At 39.2% G+C, this 18,470-nt stretch overlaps 1 protein-coding gene across 4 annotated transcripts in view; it reads left to right on the top strand.

The window, feature by feature from the left end:
* LOC107887038 (uncharacterized) overlaps positions 1 to 17,707 on the top strand; it is a 30,306-nt gene extending 12,599 nt beyond the window's left edge. Inside the window, exons 3-6 of one of the 4 annotated variants that reach the window (XM_041098375.1) lie at positions 2,251 to 2,340; positions 2,734 to 2,805; positions 17,013 to 17,102; positions 17,437 to 17,694. In XM_041098375.1, the coding sequence (XP_040954309.1) occupies positions 2,251 to 2,340; positions 2,734 to 2,805; positions 17,013 to 17,102; positions 17,437 to 17,513 (329 nt within the window). In that variant the 3' untranslated portion in view covers positions 17,514 to 17,694. Of the gene's footprint in view, positions 1 to 2,250; positions 2,341 to 2,733; positions 2,806 to 3,096; positions 4,161 to 17,012; positions 17,103 to 17,436 lie in introns of those variants that run through there. The other 3 variants (XM_041098384.1, XM_041098382.1, XR_005916850.1) reach the window with 3 other exon arrangements.
* The last annotated feature ends 763 nt before the right edge of the window (positions 17,708 to 18,470 follow it).

An 18,470-nucleotide genomic window follows, 5' to 3' on the forward strand; every position in this document is an offset into this window, starting at 1 on the left:
GGTTGAAATACACCATAAGTCCTATGCCCTTAACAAATTTAGAATTTAGTTTTTATTTTATTTTTAGGATTTTAGTCTCTCTACTTTTCAGATTTCAAAATGCAAGGCCAATTATTAATGTCGTAACCATTTTTTGAAAAACGGGAATCGATTTGGATTTTGAAAATGAACACAAAAGACGGGAGTCGCCACCGATCCTTTTTGACTAGGTGTGATCGAGTCACCTCGTTAAAGTGGTTGTTTTTAATAAATAACTTGATTTATTTAAACAACAATTTTGGTCTACGCAAATCAAGAAAATAGGTTCGGGAGTCGGTTACGCACGAGAAAGGATTAGCACCCTCGATACGCCCAAAATTGGTACCTAGTTGATTAATTAGTGTCTTAGTGTCGAAGAATGAAAACTTGGAAGACTTTTGAAATACGATCCCTCTTTATAAAGAAAATGCTTAAATATTAAAGATCTTCTCGTCTCAAATATGAAATGTCATATCCAGTGAGTTAGGACACATCTTGAATTTTCGAGAGCGAGCTTGCCTTTTGTAAAATCTGTGTATTTTAAAGGGTATTCGATTATTTAGAGTGAACGAGAGAAATCGAAACCCAGTAAGTTAGGGCACGTTTTCTCGAATTTTCAAACACCGAATATTGCCTTTATTCCAAAACAAATTCTTATTTCGAGATGACAAAATGTCATACCCAGTAAGTTAGGACACAACACTTCGCATCTTCGAGAATAAGTATTTTCAAAACTCGTATAATGATTTAAAAAGGATATATTCCGTTATTTAGGTTAAATGAGAAAAGTCGAAACCCAGTAAGTTAGGGCACGATTATCTCGAATTACCTAATACAGGATATTGCTTTTATGAAAGAATTGTTTGAATATATTGAGTGACAAAATATAACGTGATTTATAAAAGTAAATTTTGGTATTAATAATAATGCATAATAATGAGCGTGACGATATCAAAATAATAATGTGAGCAATTACATAAAAATGAAATAATAGCAAGCCTAGTAATGTGTAAATATAGACAAACGCATGAGGAAAATAAAACCATCGAATAAAAATGCATATAACATGACAAAAGAAAAATGGCAATGATGACGAAAACAATAATAATAGCAATAGTATAAAACGATAATAATACATATGGTATTGAAATTTATATAATAATGGAAACAAAACAAACAAAAAAATATATGATATTTTAAAAATATACGGGATATATATATGAAATGAGTACATAATAGTCATAAAAATATACATAATAGAATGTACAAACAATATGATATTTACAATGTATATGTACATAATATATATGATATGTATAATATTAATATACATGTGCATAATATGGAGTATTATATATATATATTAGAAGGATGTATGTATGATATACAAATGCATTAACAAAACAATAATACCAAAAATTAATAATAATATATAAATGTAGACGTATATGTATAGGTTAAAAATATATACACATATAATAATACATACACTAACATTATTATTAAATATAATGGGGGCAAAAATAGATATAACATATACGCGTATAGTATGGTATTTAAATGCGTATACATGAAATATATATTGGGAATAATAATAATATATAAACATATAAAATATATATATATAAGTGTTAAATGGAAAGTAAAAAGATTACTAAATAATAGTATAAACATGATAATAATAACAATGAGAATAATAAATAAAATGATAAATAATATTTAGAAAATAAAAAAGGGCAAAAATAATATAAAAAACGTATTAAATATGAAAAAGGGACTGAATTCGAAACAAAATGAAGATTCGGGGCCGATTAAAAAATAATAAAGGAGAAATGGACTAATTTGAAAACGCGCGCGACTGCGGAGGGCCAAAAGGGAAATTTTCCCGAGCCCTTAAAACGCATCACTGAAGGGAGGGCCAAATCGCAATATGCGACAAACTTCTGGGTTAATTTAAAATAAATAAGAACTTGATTGCAAAATGTACAAAAAGCAGAAGGACTCGCAAGCAATTAGACCATGCTTGCAAAAACACGTGGATCCTTCGGGCAGACGGGTCAGGTCGTGGATCGGGTCGCTAAACGACGTTGTTTTGGGTGCTGAATGCACGCCCCAAAACGACGTCGTACCGGGGGCCTTTAAAAGTCAAGTTTTTTTTTAAAACTTCATTTTTCATTCCTTTCAGCAAAAAAAAGGGCTGAAAACCTCTCTCCCTCTCTCCTTTCTCTACAGCGAGCCCAGAAACAGGCGAAGAGCCGACCGTCCGCCGCTGTGTCATCCACCGTGCCGGCCACCGTACGCGGTGGCCGAAAATCACTCTAGGTATGATTTTTTTTATATTTTTTTGCTGTATTTTACACGGTGGCCGGAAATCACTCCATGTATGATTTTTTTTATATTTTTTTTGCTGTATTTTAGTGCTTATGAATATGTATGTATATAATATTTTTAGTGTAAATCAAACGAAAAAAATATTTAGAAAATAGATCCGAAAGAGAATAGTTAAACCTTGCCTTGTGCTTCTTTGAACTCCGTTCGATTTTTCGTTGCGACTTTATGCCTATGTTTTCGATCTGTTTTGTTTTTTGGTCTAATGTTGCTTATTATTTTTACTGAAAAATGCCCGAGTGACTACATGGTTTTTGGATTTGGCTTTTAAATAGCCATTACATTTCTTTGTTTTGCTTTATGTCACTTCCCGTTTAATGCTTGCAGGAGCGCAACTTGGACGACGGTGGGGCGGTGCTGCAGGCGTCGGTGGATGGGACAGGGGTCAGAGGCTGAACGGTTAGGGTTTTAGATTTTCTTTCATTTTTCTTTTTCTATTTTGTGTTTGGGCCATGTGGGTTTAGTGGGTTTTGGGTAGGCTATTTGTGTTGGGTTTGGGATTCTGTTAGGTTTAGTGGGTTGTTTAGTGGGTATTTAGGGGTTAGTGGGTTTTATTTGGGCCCCAAAATTGGGCTGTACAGCTACCCCTCTTTGCTTGTTGTCGTGTAACGAGAACAAAGCAAAGACTTAAGAAAGACCAATTTTGCCCGGTCGCTAAGTCTTGACTTCTTTGGTGCTCTTATTCTTCAGGTAGCTTCATTCCAGTCTACTGCGGCTCGTCACTTTACTCCGCTCCATTGCAACTTCGGAGAAACAAGACTTGTGATTTGTAGTCTCAATCTGTTCCTTCGCAACTTCAAGGAGATAAGATTCGCTAGCTTCAGTCTGCTCCACTGCAGTTTCAAGGAGGTGAGACATGTGACTTCAATCTACTCCGTTGAAACTTCGAGGAGATCTGTTGTGGCTTCTAACCTCTCCAGTGCCATTTCAAGGAGAAGAGATTTGTAATTTCTAGCCTGTTACCCTACGGTTTAGGGGGTTAAGGCTCACCATTTTTTATCTGCTCCACTATTGCTTAGGGAGGTAAGATCTATAAATTCAGCCTGTTACCTTCTGCTTAGGGGTTTAAGGCTCTTTTACCTTCGATCTGTTTCTCTGCTACTGAGGGAGATAAGATCTGCAATTCTGTCTGTTACCCTACTCCTTAGGGGTTTAAGACCTATCGCATTCGATCTGTTTCCCCATTGCTTAGGGTGATAAGATCTTCAAAATTCAGCTTGTTACCCTACTGCTTAGGGGTTAAAGCTCGACCTGTTTTCCTACTGCTTAGGGGTTTAGATCTGTAAATTCAACCTGTTACCCTACTGCTTAGGGGTTTAAGGTTTGAAAATTTGGCTTGTTACCCTATTGCTTAGGGGGTTGAAGCCCATCACTTTCGATCTGTTTCCCTATTGCTTAGGGGGTAAGATCTGTAAATCTTCAGTCTACTCCACTGCGACTTCAGGGAGATGAGACTTGCTGGATTCGATCTGTTCCACTGCAACTTCAGGGAGACAAGATCCGTAATTTTCAGCCTATTACCCTACTGCTTAGGGGGCTAAGGTCTGTAAATTTAACCTGTTACCCTACTGCTTAGGGGTTTAAGGTTTGGTGAATTCACTGATTCTAGGGACATGACCTGTAGAATCAGCTCCATGTATTTATGCTTATGCCAAAGAATTAGGATGCTATGATTAAAGTGAATCAAATGCTCCTAATTAGATACATTATGAATGATCTATGAATGTATGAATGCAGCATGTTGTGAGCGTGAATCCTTGTTTAGGCTGCCATTACTCTTTGTTCATCAAGGTTCCTTCACTGAAATGGTACCCTGTCTTTTTGTTCAGCTCCAATTTGAACAGAAGACCTGAAGAGGTAGTCCCAATTTAAACTCCTTCTTCTCAGATGTTTCCGATCTTTGATTTAGTTAGTTCTAAAAAAATAGTCCTGTTTCATGTTCCTATACTATTTAGAAACTTTCAGAGTAATATACAGAACTCTTTTTGCGAAAATGGCTTTAGTCCATTAATCCATCATTTCAATGCAAAATGCTTGAAAAAGATCATAAAAATGACAAAACTGAAATTTATCAGAAACAACATTTGAAGGGAATAGATTAATCACAGTCAACAAACATTGCTGGAATACAAAATGAATAAAAGGGAATAGGTGCCCCAGATATCGCAGCGTGAGTTTTTCTGTACTGACTTCTTGAGGACTCTTTTTTTGCCCAATATGTGTTTAGGGGATCTAGAGTACTCTTGCAGATGTCCTAAGATGTAACATCTCTCATCCTTGTTAATTTAGGTACCATAAGACCATCACATGCCCCACCTTTGATCAAAATTTGAATCGCCCTTTACGGGTTTTCAATTCAAAATCCTTTTGGTCTCAAGGTGCTCTTTGTGAGTTTTCACCTTGGCCTCTCTTTTTTTTTAGGCGAAGTATTTCTTAACCGAATCCGAATTCACGGGATTGGATAAAGTCTTGCCATCCATTTCAGCCAATATCAATGCTCCGCCAGAAAAGGCTTTCTTCACCACATAAGGCCCTTCCCAATTTGGCATCCATTTTCCTCTGAAGTCCTTTTGTATAGGCAGGATCTTTTTCAGTACTAGATCTCCTTCGTGGAACTCTCTGGGACGAACCTTTTTGTTGTAAGCTCGCACCATTCACTTTTGGTACATCTGACCATGGCGAATAGCCCGTAGCCTCTTTTCTTCAATCAAATTCAACTGATCGTATCGGGACTGGATCCATTCTACTTCATCCAACTTTACTTCTGACAAAACTCTGAGGGAAGGAATCTCGACCTCAATAGGTAAAACTACCTCAATCCCATAAACTAATGAGAAAGGCGTTGCCCCAGTAGAAGTTCTGATAGACGTTCGATAAGCATAGAGGGCGAATGGTAGCTTCTCATGCCAATCTTTATAAGTTTCTGTCATCTTTCCTACAATCTTCTTGATGTTCTTATTTTCTGCTTCGACTGCACCTTTCATCTTCGGGCAATACGGTGATGAGTTGTGATGTCTGATCTTGAACTAACTGCAGACATCCGCTATCGTGCTGTTGTTCAAATTCAATGCGTTGTCAGATATGATCCTTTCCGGCATTCCATATCGACAGATGATTTCCTTTTTCAGGAACTTGCTAACTGCTGATTTAGTGACATTGGCATATGAAGCGGCCTCCACCCATTTGGTGAAATAATCGATGACCACAAAGATGAAACGATGCCCATTTGAAGCTTTTGGTGAAATTGGCCCAATCACATCCATGCCCCACATCGAAAAAGGCCATCGCGAAGTCATGACATGCAGAGGTGAGGGAGGTAAATTAATCTTGTCTCCATAGATTTTGCACTTATGACATCTTTTGGCGTAGTTAATATAGTCTCCTTCCATGGTGGACCAATAATAACCGAACCTCATAATTTGCCTGGCCATTGTAAAACCATTAGCATGTGTCCCACAGACGCCCTCATGGACTTCTTCCAAGATTTTCTTAGCCTCAATGGCGTCTACACATCTTAATAGTACCTGATCCTTCCTTCTTTTGTACAGGATCTCCCCATCTAAGACATAGTCACTGGCCAGTCTTCTCGACATTCTTTTGTCGTTCTTAGTAGCTTGGTCGGGGTACTCGCGATTCTTCACATATCGTAGGATATCGTGGTACCAAGGGCGATCATCATTTTCCTCTTCTTCTTTGAGGTTGTAACAATGAGCCGGGGCCTCGTAAATGCTCATTTGGATTGGTTTCACATCCTCTGGTTGGTTCACCTTAATCATAGAAGCTAAAGTTGCTAGGGCGTCAGCCATCTGATTTTCTTCTCGTGAGAGGTAGTAGAAGATAATATCATCAAACTCTTTAATTAACTCAAGGATCAACCTCCGGTAATTGATCAATTTGGGGTCTCTTGTCTCCCATTCACCTTTGAGTTGATAAATCACTAGGGCAGAATCTCCATATACCTCTAACACCTTGATTTTACATTCTATGGCCGCACGTATTCCCATGATGCATGCTTCGTATTCTGCCATATTGTTCGTACAGTCAAAATTCAATTTACTAGTGAATAGATAATGATCTACGTTCGGGGACACCAAAATTGCCCCGATTCCGTTACCCACGGCATTTGATGCTCCGTCAAAGTTTAGCTTCCAAAGGTGACCTTGAGGGTCTTCTTCAGTGGTTGCTATGCACATTAGATCTTCATTTGGGAAATCAAAGTTCAGAGGCTCGTAGTCCTCTAGGGCTCTACTGGCTAAGAAATCTGCTATCGCACTCCCTTTTACGGCCTTCTGGTTCACATAGACTATATCGAATTTAGAAAGTAGAATTTACCATCGGGCCATTCTCCCGTTCAAGGCAGTCGACTCCATCAAGTACTTCAGAGGATCCATTTTAGAGATCAGCCAAGTTGTATGGTGCAAATGTATTGTCTCAGTCTTCGGGTTGTCCAAATCAAGGCACAGCACAACTTTTCAATGAACGAGTATCTCGTCTCACACTCAGTAAACTTTTTTACTGAGGTAATATATCGCTCTTTCTTTCCTTCCCGATTCATCGTGTTGGCCAAGCACGCATCCCATAGAATTTTCAAATACCGTCAAATACAGTATCAGTGGCTTATCTGGATTAGGTGGTGTCAACACTGGGGCATTAGACAAATATTGCTTAACTTTTTCGAAGGTCTTCTGGCATTCCTCGTCCCAACCACCAGGGTTGTGTTTCTTAAGGAGACGGAATATGGGGTCACATTTCTCGGTTAGTTGTGAAATAAACCAAGCGATGTAATTTAGTCTTCCTAGGAATCCTCGAACTTCCTTCTGAGTGCGTGGTGGAGGTAACTCTTGTATGGCTTTGACTTTGTCTGGGTCAATCTCAATCCCTTTTCCACTGACCACGAATCTTAGCAGTTTTCCTGACCTGACTCCGAAGGTACATTTTACGGGATTGAGTTTCAACAGGAATTTTCTCAACCTCAAAAATAATTTCCTCAAGACTTGCACATGCTCTTCTTCTGTCCGAGATTTGGCGATCATGTCGTCGACATAGACTTCAATTTCTTTATGCATCATATCATGAAATAGGGTTACCATGGCTCTCTGATATGTTGCTCCTGCATTTTTCAATCCGAATGGCATTACTTTATAGCAAAAGGTTCCCCACATGGTCACAAATGTAGTTTTATTCATGTCTTCAGGATGTATCTTGATCTGATTGTACCCCGAGAAACCATCCATGAAGGAGAAGAGTGAGTAACCTGCCGTGTTGTCCACTAAGGTGTCGATATGAGGCAACGGGAAATTATCTTTCGGGCTGGCCTTGTTTAAGTCTCTGTAGTCTACACACATCCGTACCTTTCCATCTTTTTTAGGGACGGGGACGATGTTGGCTACCCATTCCGAGTACTTAACTACTTGTAAGAAACCAGCATCAAATTGCTTCTTGACTCCTCTTTTATCTTCAACAGAACATCGGGCCGCATCCTTTGAAGCTTTGCTGAACTGGCTTGCATTCTTCTTTGATGGGGAGTCTATGTACCACAATGTCAGTACTTAGCCCAGGCATATCTTGATATGACCATGCAAAGACATCTTTAAACTCTTGGAGTAACTCAATAAGGTCCCGCTTTGTCTCTATGGTGATGCAAGCTCCGATCTTTACTTCTCTCCTTTCTAGTTCATCTCCCAAGTTTACGACTTCTATGGTCTCTTTGTGGGGTAGAATCTGTTTCTCCTCGTGTTCTACCATTCTTAACAAATCAGGGGATAAGTTACAGTCTCCATCATCTTCAAAGTCTTGGGATCCCTCCAGACACATATCTCGCTCAAAAGGAGATTCTGAATTAGTAACAACGTCACTCGCATCATTGATATCTGGAGACCTGTTGTAGGTGTGAAGGAAGATGCAAAGAACAAGAGAATCTAAGAACAATGATATGTTTGGTATGATCATGAATGAAAGAATAAAAGAATATTTGTACGGAATAAGTCAAAAGGATGCATTTCATTGAAATAACGATTTCGAACATCAACCTATTTCACAAAATGACACTTGGTACTCCTAGGCCTAGAGCAATAAGTGTGTTTTGGACAGTACTCTGAGTTAGTTCTAAAGACTACAGGAATCTCTTCTGCAGTCCAATTATTCAGAACACTTCCCGGCTCATAGGGGCGAATGCTTGACAAATTCTCTACCCCCGTCCCTTCTTCATATGTGGCGTTGATGTCCAAACTCTCCATCATTCCTTCCAAGATTTCCTTTCCAGACGTCTTCCGCTCGGAGTGAATGACCCCTCCAGACACAAAAGTCTTCGATATATGGGGGAAGATCATTGGTTCCCATTCGATTTCACCTCCGCTCAATCGCACTCTCCTTCTTTCTTGCTTCTTCTCGAGTTCTTTCTTTCTTTGTTTCATGTCCAGCTTAAACCCTAACCCAAAACAGTCTTGTTTGTCCTTCATCCTTGGTACATTAATCCTTCCCTGGAGGTATCTCCCGAGTCCTTCCGGGTAGAGCCCCCTTTCCAACAGTTAACCGTAGTCCCATTCTTGTAGTCTCAGATAACCTAGGCATTGGAATCTTATTTCCTTCGATGATGAACGTCGCGTTCACAAACTCCAAAGATCGAAAAGAGCACTCGATCGCTTCATCATTTGTCTCCAGATATGGGGCATCACTGGTTATTGCAGCGATGATGTCCTCTTCAGCATTGATTGTTACTAACCGACCTTTGGTCACTAATTTCAACTTTTGATGCAGCGATGAAGGGACTGCCCCCGCTGAGTGTATCCATGGCCTCCCCAATAGGCAATTGTACGAAGGCTTAATGTCCATGACCAAGAGATCTACCTCGTATGTACTCGGCCCGATTAAGAGGGGTACTTCAATTCTCCCCATTACCCTCCTTTTCGTGCCATCAAATGCTCTCACTACACTTTGGCATGTCTTCATATGGGAACTATCCACTGGCAACCTACTCAGCGTAGAGAGGGGTAGGACATTCAGTGCAGACCCATTGTCAATCAATACCCCCGGTAACGTGTACCCTTTACAGCGAGTCGTGATATGCAAAGCTTTAGTTGATCCTCGGCCCCCTGGCGGTACCTCATCGTCATTGAAGAATATGAAGTTGTCGGCATTTATATTATTGACTAAGCGGTCTAGTTTGTTTACAGAGATATCGTTAGCAACATAAGTTTCATTCAGCACCTTCATCAATGCGCTGCGATGAGTTTCAGAACTTAAAAGTAAGGCCAGTACCGATATACGCGCTGGCTGTTTGTGCAACTGTTCTACGACACTATATTCGCTGTGCTTTAGGAATTTTAAGAATTCCTTTGCTTCTTTTTTAGTCACTGATTCATTAACAGTTGGTTCATGCCCCGCCGGCTTCTCTTTCTTTTGCTCAATTGCTAATGATTTTTCTTTAACCTGCTCGACTTTTGTATTTGGGGTATAACGCCTTCTGCTGCACGTATAAAAATGTTCGCCTTGAACTTCCTCTGATGCATTAATCGGGGTCTCCTCTCCCAGGAATGTCACATTGCAGCTATAGTTCCACGGTACCCTTTTGCTATCTTTATAAGGAAAAGCAACGGGCTTTTGGATCACGACCTTTGGCGCAACTCGTGCCCCAGCTTCATTCATTCTCGGACGTGATATGATAACCACTGGGTGGTTGACTTTGTGAACATCCTTCATCGACCCCTCTTCGGAGGCACACACATCTGTTTCTCCTGGGCTCCCGACATATTTGAAGAATTCCAGCTCCTTATTATCCATCAATCCTTGTATTAAAGCCCTGAATTGGCTGCATTTTTTGATCTCGTGATCCTCTTGATTGTGGAACTCACAATAATTCTTCGCTTCTCGAGGCCTGACCCTCAAATTCTGTGCTATCAAACCTCTTTCTACCATTTTCTTCCATACTTCTTTCAACGGGGTATTCACTTCTGCAATATTCATCTTAATTTATTTCCCCGAACTCTCAATTATCGCATTTATTCCCTTATCCCCAGGGTTAGGTAATGGATTCTCTACACTGGATGTATCATCAAATTTCACAATCCCCATGTTGATGAGTCTCTCAACCAATTTTTTTAAAGTGGTACAGTTTTCTATCGAGTGTCCTGTGGCTCCCGCATGGTATTCGCATTGGGCATTTGCGTCATACCATTTGGGGTATGGAGGTTGCATTAGCTTTAGATAGAAGGGAGACACGACATGTGTATCAAATAAACTCTGGTATAACTCCTTGTACGTCATTGGAATGGGCGTAAATTGAAGTTTCTCCCTATTTTGTTTTGTGTTGGGCTCTTGTCTGGGTGGGCCCTGCTGTCCAGTAGTTGTCGACCTTGGTTGGCTTACGGTGATCGATTTCGAATATGAGCTCACATTATTCACCTCGTGCTCTTTCTTTCTCGGCGCTGACCTCTTAGCGTTTTCCCCAGCCTCTATTTTCCCACATCTTATGGCATTTTCTATCATTTCTCCAGACATTACTATGTCCGAAAAACTCTTGGTTGCGCTACCCAGCATGTGGTTAATAAAAGGTGCCTTCAGGGTATTGATGAAGAGCATAGTGGTTTCCTTTTCCAATAGAGGGGGTTGGACCTGTGTGGCCACTTCTCTCCATCGCTAGGCGTACTACCTAAAGCTCTCATTATGCTTCTTCTCCATATTCTGTAAAGTGATTCTATCAGGGGCTATGTCTGCCACATGACCATACTGCTTCATGAAGGCTTGTGCTAAATCTTTCCATGAACTGATCTGGGTGCGACTCAGCTGGTTGTACCATCTAGAAGCGGCCCCAACCAGACTTTCTTGGAAGCAGTGAATTAATAGCTGGTCATTGTTGACATGGCCCGCCATTCGTCTGCAGAACATAGTGATGTGAGCTTCGGGACAGCTAGTCCCATTGTATTTCTCAAATTCCGGAGTTTTGAACTTGGGAGGGAGTACCAGGTCCGGAACCAAACTTAATTCCTTAGCGTCGATTCCACCACGATAGTCGGTGTTTTCCATTTCTTTAAATTTTTCTTCCAACCATCTACACCTTTCTTCAAGCTCTCTCGGGAGTTCTACCCTTGTCTTTTCTGCTTCTATTACTTCATCGAGATTGAGGACCACAGGGTTGGTTGGATTGTCCCCCGGATTAGAGCCTGAGCCGGCGAGATAATTCATCGGTGCCGAAGCACTGGCCTGAAATGGTTGGGGCCTAATCGTGACCGATGGCCTTCTTGGGTACATGTCAGGTTGTGTCTGAATGTCTGCTGGGGCAAAACCCGGAGGGTAGGTAGGATCTTCATTATCTTCTTCCGTATTGACCAAAGGGCTTTTCCCTTTTTCTAATCCGCCAGCCAATAGACGAGTTAATTGGTCCATCAAGCTTTTCTTGGACTCCAACATGTGGTCCCTCATATCCTGCTGGATTTTGGCAAGCTGTTCTTGCATACGTGCTTGTAATTGATCCTGCATCTCTTTTTGCATTTGTTCCAATCTCTCTAACCTTTGGTCCATTGCCCTTGTTTTTTCCCTTGTACCGTAACGATGTTCCAGGGTAACTGCCATGATTTTTAGGGTTTCTTGTGAGTTTTAGTGCATATGATGCAATGCTGATGCATGAATGCAGTGAATGCGATGAATGCAAAAAAAAAGCGTTGATTCCAATTCGATTTCATTAGAGTAACTTTTCTAGAAAACAAGTTTCTTTACATAAAATAGATTACATATAAGGCTTGGCCTTGATGCTTAAGGCCTTGACCTGCCTAAGAAGCCAAGCTAGCTTTTGTCCTTGGTCTGATTTTGACTTGTATTTTAAACTCAGCACATCGGCTTGTACTGCTAATGTTTGCAAGTGATCAGCCACTTCTCGCACTTGAGTCAAATCTTCGCTCATGACGTAGTCCCTGCTTCTGACTTGGTCCTGCGATTGATGAAGTTGCTCCTTCCATCGCTCGTTGTTTACCTCGATGAGTTCTATCTGAAGTTCACAATTTTGCAGCGCTGTTTTGAGTTCTTCTATATTCTCTTTTAATTCTTCGATTCTGTTCTGACTAGCTTTCAACTCGATTGCAAAATTACGTGAGCGATACTGATACAATGACCTTTCTAACTCTGATACCTGGATTTTTAACCCTTCTTTCTCATTCTGGCTTTCTACCAAACTTCTTTTCAGAGCACCTTCTCGAGCTTGAGCACCGCGAAATTTTTCCTCCCACTGGTTGGCTTTGCTTTGTTCTTCCTTAACTTCATGTCGCCATTGTTCGGATGTTTTTCCTAACCCAGCGGTTCTCATTGATCTGCGCAGCTTCTTATTGTCCGTTTTCAAACTGTCTAAGTCCTCTTCGGCCTTATTTTTCCCTTTTTTGAGTTTTTCAGCTTCTAGTTTCTGGACATCGACATCTAACCCTAACTGCATCTTTTCTTCTTCCAATTGCTCGATCCTTTTTTCTAGCTCCAGATTCTTTCTCTCGAAATCTTGCTTGATGATTTCTAGCTCAGATGGGATTACTTTCAGGTGCTCTTCTATCGACTGAGGATTCCCTGGATCTGATGTAGGGAAGTTGTCGTTAATCCTCTGATTCCACCATCGGTCGTACTCAGGAGTAGTCATGGGATTGGCAGCAAACTTCTTCATTCTACGAGTCTGGTTCCAGGCATTTGATATCTCACGAACTTTCTTTTTGTAATTATTCCCTGTGAACACGAACTCGCACTGGGCTAACCCGCATGTTGGCGGTGTAAACTGTCTGGATCTGTATTATCGCAATGCAAGTAGAGGAGCATACCCGACGGCCCCCCATACTCTTAACAAGGGAACCCAATCGAAGTCTCCGCATCGGTATAATATTTCATTAGGAACCATCCACGGGGCTCTCCATTCAACATCTTCTTCTTGCAGATTCTGGAGCACCGTCATCCAATTTTCTTCTGTCACATCATCTCACCTCGGTGTAGCTACTAACTCTTTCAGCGGAGAGTAATTTTTAGAGAAGATGATTTACGAGACCTTTTTCACTTTCCAAAAATGGCTGTGGAACCAGGATAGCAAGAGCTGTGCACATCCAATAAATCTCCCTTCGCCCACTCTTCTACAAACATTTAATGATCTGAAAGTTTCAGCCAAGATTGAGGGTACAGGTGTGGTTCCTTTACCAAGCCTGTCGAAAAGGTCGGCAACAGCCTCGTCTACATGCCCCAAAGCCTTGGGGAAGATGACCAGTCCATAAATGCTCAAGGCGAAGACATCTACCCTTTTCTTCACGTCAGGGTGCGCTAAGACTAGATCCCTCAGGTTCCTCCAAGGAATGCATTTACAATCTCCTTTTTGTTTGATCCGGGTTGTCACCCACTGTTCGCTCATCCCTGTGAGGTTCATTAGTTTTTTTGAAAATGCTGGGACGTTAGCAGGTCTGGCATAAATTCTGTCAACCTGAACCTTTGGGCAATGGAGCAAGGTCGTGTATTCTTCTATAGTAGGTACCAAATCTACTTTCCCGAAGGTGAAGCAACTATAAGCAGAATTCCAATATTGGGCAAGGGCTCGAAACAGGTGTTCATCTACCTTGACATCGAACAGATAAGGTAAATCACCGTAATGACAATAGAATAGCTGTTTGACCTCATCATCCCAATGACCCCAAATTTCTTTCATCTCTTGGAGATTATTCTGAGTTACGCTGATCCGAGTAAAATTCCACAATTCTGACACGTACCCCTCGGTAAGACTGTCACCTTTCTCTTGTTGTGTTGTCTCAGCCCATATCCGGACAGCCGCGTTGTCTTCTACTTTATCAAAAAACCCATTTTCCATGATAAGCTATCTATTTAGGAACCGAATGCGAATCAACACCTTTTACAATAAAATGCCATGCAAATACAATCAAAGTAAAACAAAGCAAGTCAATAATTTATACGCAGTTCAAAGCAAACAAAGAATAATAAATATAGTACTTGCTCAGGTGACCACTAGGGTTTCGGAGTGGCTCTACCTAGGGCGGGTTCTTAAGGCTCGCTACATGGGGTTTAGTTCTAGAGTAAGGGTACTTGAACCAGCAGATTCCTCGATCTTCACCCATTATAGGCTCATACAGACCGAGTTTAGTTCAGGGGAATACATTTCCCTATGGCTGCACGGAGATGAAAATCTCACGAAGACATAGGTACGGATGTATCCCGAAAGTGATCCACTATCCTGCACGGAGGTGAAAACCTCACGAAGGAGTAGTTTCTCACTCCCACTTAAAGGGGTGTGACCACAGCGGCCATGCAATGCAATATGCAAAACTATTTAAAGACTCGAAACAACGCAGCAGGTATTGTACCACAAAAATAGCTGATGAAATGTAATGAAAGGATCGTATTTCCAAACCAATTTTTTAATTTTCGATAAAAAGACAAGAGTTAATCAACTTGTGGCTTGACTCTCTCATTCGTGTACCCAGTGGACTCGCCAAGCAGTCGTAACCATTTTTTGAAAAACGGGAATCGATTTGGATTTTGAAAATGAACAGAAAAGACGGGAGTCGCCACCGATCCTTTTTGACTAGGTGTGATCGGGTCACCTCGTTAAAGTGGTTGTTTTTAATAAATAACTTGATTTATTTAAACAACAATTTTGGTCTACGCAAATCAAGAAAACAGGTTTGGGAGTCGGTTACGCACGAGGAAGGATTAGCACCCTCGATACGCCCAAAATTGGTACCTAGTTGATTAATTAGTGTCTTAGTGTCGAAGATTGAAAACTTGGAAGACTTTTAAAATACGATCCCTCTTTATAAAGAAAATGCTTAAATATTAAAGATCTTCTCGTCTCAAATATGAAATGTCATATCCAGTGAGTTAGGACACAACATCTTGAATTTTCGAGAGCGAGCTTGCCTTTTGTAAAATCTGTGTATTTTAAAGGGTATTCGATTATTTAGAGTGAACGAGAGAAATCGAAACCCAGTAAGTAAGGGCACGTTTTCTCGAATTTTCAAACACCGAATATTTCCTTTATTCCAAAACAAATTCTTATTTCGAGATGACAAAATGTCATACCCAATAAGTTAGGGCACAACACTTCGCATCTTCGAGAATAACCATTTTCAAAACTCGTATAATGATTTAAAAAGAATATATTCCGTTATTTAAGTTAAATGAGAAAAGTCGAAACCCAATAAGTTAGGGCACGATTATCTCGAATTACCTAATACAGGATATTGCTTTTATGAAAGAATTGTTTGAATATATTGAGTGACAAAATATAACGTGATTTATAAAAGTAAATTTTGGTATTAATAATAATGTATAATAATGAGCGTGACGATATCAAAATAATAATGTGAGCAATTACATAAAAATGAAATAATAGCAAGCCTAGTAATGTGTAAATATAGACAAACGCATGAGGAAAATAAAACCATCGAATAAAAATGCATATAACATGACAAAAGAAAAATGGCAATGATGACGAAAACAATAATAATAGCAATAGTATAAAACGATAATAATACATATGGTATTGAAATTTATATAATAATGGAAACAAAACAAACAAAACAAACAAAAAAATATATGATATATTAAAAATATACGGGATATATATATATGAAATGAGTACATAATAGTCATAAAAATATACATAATAGAATGTACAAACAATATGATATTTACAATGTATATGTACATAATATATATGATATGTATAATATTAATATACATGTGCATAATATGGAGTATTATATATATATATATTAGAAGGATGTATGTATGATATACAAATGCATTAACAAAACAATAATACCAAAAATTAATAATAATATATAAATGTAGACGTATATGTATAGGTTAAAGATATATACACATATAATAATACATTCACTAACATTATTATTAAATATAATGGGGGCAAAAATAGATATAACATATACGCGTATAGTATGGTATTTAAATGCGTATACATGAAATATATATTGGGAATAATAATAATATATAAACATATAAAATATATATATAAGTGTTAAATGGAAAATAAAAAGATTACTAAATAATACTATAAACATGCTAATGATAACAATGAGAATAATAAATAAAATGATAAATAATATTAAGAAAATAAAAAAAGGGCAAAAATAATATAAAAAACGTATTAAATACGAAAAAGGGATTGAATTCGAAACAAAATGAAGTTTCGGGGCCGATTAAAAAATAATAAAGGAGAAATGGACTAATTTGAAAATGCGCGCGACTGCGGAGGGCCAAAAGGGAAATTTTCCCGAGCCCTTAAAACGCATCACTGAAGGGAGGGCCAAATCGCAATACGCGACAAACTTTTGGGTTAATTTAAAATAAATAAGAACTTGATTGCAAAATGTACAAAAAGCGGAAGGACTGCGCAAGTAATTAGACCATGCTTGCAAAAACACGCGGATCCTTCGGGCAGACGGGTCGGGTCGTGGATCGGGTCGCTAAACAACGTTGTTTTGGGTGCTGAATGCACGCCCCAAAACGACGTCGTACCGGGGGCCTTTAAAAGTCAAGTTTTTTTTTTGAAACTTCATTTTTCATTCCTTCCAGCAAAAAAAAGGGCTGAAAACCTCTCTCCCTCTCTCCTTTCTCTGCAGCGAGCCCAGAAACCGGCGAGGAGCCGATTGTCCGCCGCCGTGTCGTCCACCGTGCCGGCCACCGTAGACGGTGGCCGGAAATCGCTCCAGGTATGATTTTTTTTATATTTTTTTGCTGTATTTTAGTGCTTATGAATATGTATGTATATATTATTTTTAGTGTAAATCAAATGAAAAAAATACTTAGAAAATAGATCCGAAAGAGAATAGTTAAACCTTGCCTTGCGCTTCTTTGAACTCCCTTCGATTTTTCGTTGCGACTTTATGCCTATGTTTTCGATCTGTTTTTGTTTTTTGGTCTAATGTTGCTTATTATTTTTACTGAAAAATGCCCGAGTGACTACATGGTTTTTGGATTTGGCTTTTAAATAGCCATTACATTTCTTTGTTTTGCTTTATGTCACTTCCCGTTTAATGCTTGCAGGAGCGCAACTTGAACGACGGTGGGGCGGTGCTGCAGGCGTCGGTGGATGGGACTGGGGTCAGAGGCTGAACGGCTAGGGTTTTAGATTTTCTTTCATTTTTCTTTTTCTATTTTGTGTTTGGGCCATGTGGGTTTAGTGGGTTTTGGGTAGGTTATTTGTGTTGGGTTTGGGATTCTGTTAGGTTTAGTGGGTTGTTTAGTGGGTATTTAGGGGTTAGTGGGTTTTATTTGGGCCCCAAAATTGGGCTGTACAATTAATATTGTTAATTTTCTTATTAAATTTATTGGTGTCACATTTTGAAATGAAAAGAATACTCATTCAGTATCCATGTAACTAAAACAATGACATTTTAATGAACCTAAATTTAACAAATTAATGTTAATAGTTGGACTTGAATTTTGAAATCTAAAAAGTAAGGACCAAAATTCTAAAAATAAAGGTATCGGAACTAAATTCCAAATTTACGAAATGTACATGAACTTATAGCATATTTTAAACTGTAATTATATATTCTAGTTCTTCAATTTCTTCATATATATCCATGTTGAATTCACATCAAATATAAACTCGAATATGAATGAAAGGTTACATTCAAATTTTTTAGAGTGTGTTTGGACACCATAAAATAATTAGATGGAAGTGTAATTACCAGAATAGTATTTACACCCCCTTATAATTAGAATTACATTCCTTCACTATAGCAAAACAGGTTTTTAGCGGTGTTTTTTTGGCATTTAGCGGTGTTTATAAGCGCCGCGAAAAAATGCCGCTAACATTTTGTACATAAACGCCGCTAAAGAACATGACTTTTAGCGGCGCTTTCAAGAAAACGCCGCTAAAGAACGTGACCTTTAGCGGCGCTTTTTGGACAAACGCCGCTAAAAATATATGTTCTTTTACGGTATTTTTTGTACAAACGCCGCTAAAAATATATGTTCTTTTGCGGAATTTTTTGTGAAAACGCCACTAATTTTAGCATATTTCTAATATCCAATTCCATTCATATTCAATCCTTCCTACAACATCAAATCCA

Source organism: Gossypium hirsutum, chromosome A03 (assembly GCF_007990345.1).
Source record: "Gossypium hirsutum isolate 1008001.06 chromosome A03, Gossypium_hirsutum_v2.1, whole genome shotgun sequence".
In the NCBI taxonomy this organism is placed as follows: Eukaryota; Viridiplantae; Streptophyta; class Magnoliopsida; order Malvales; family Malvaceae; genus Gossypium; species Gossypium hirsutum.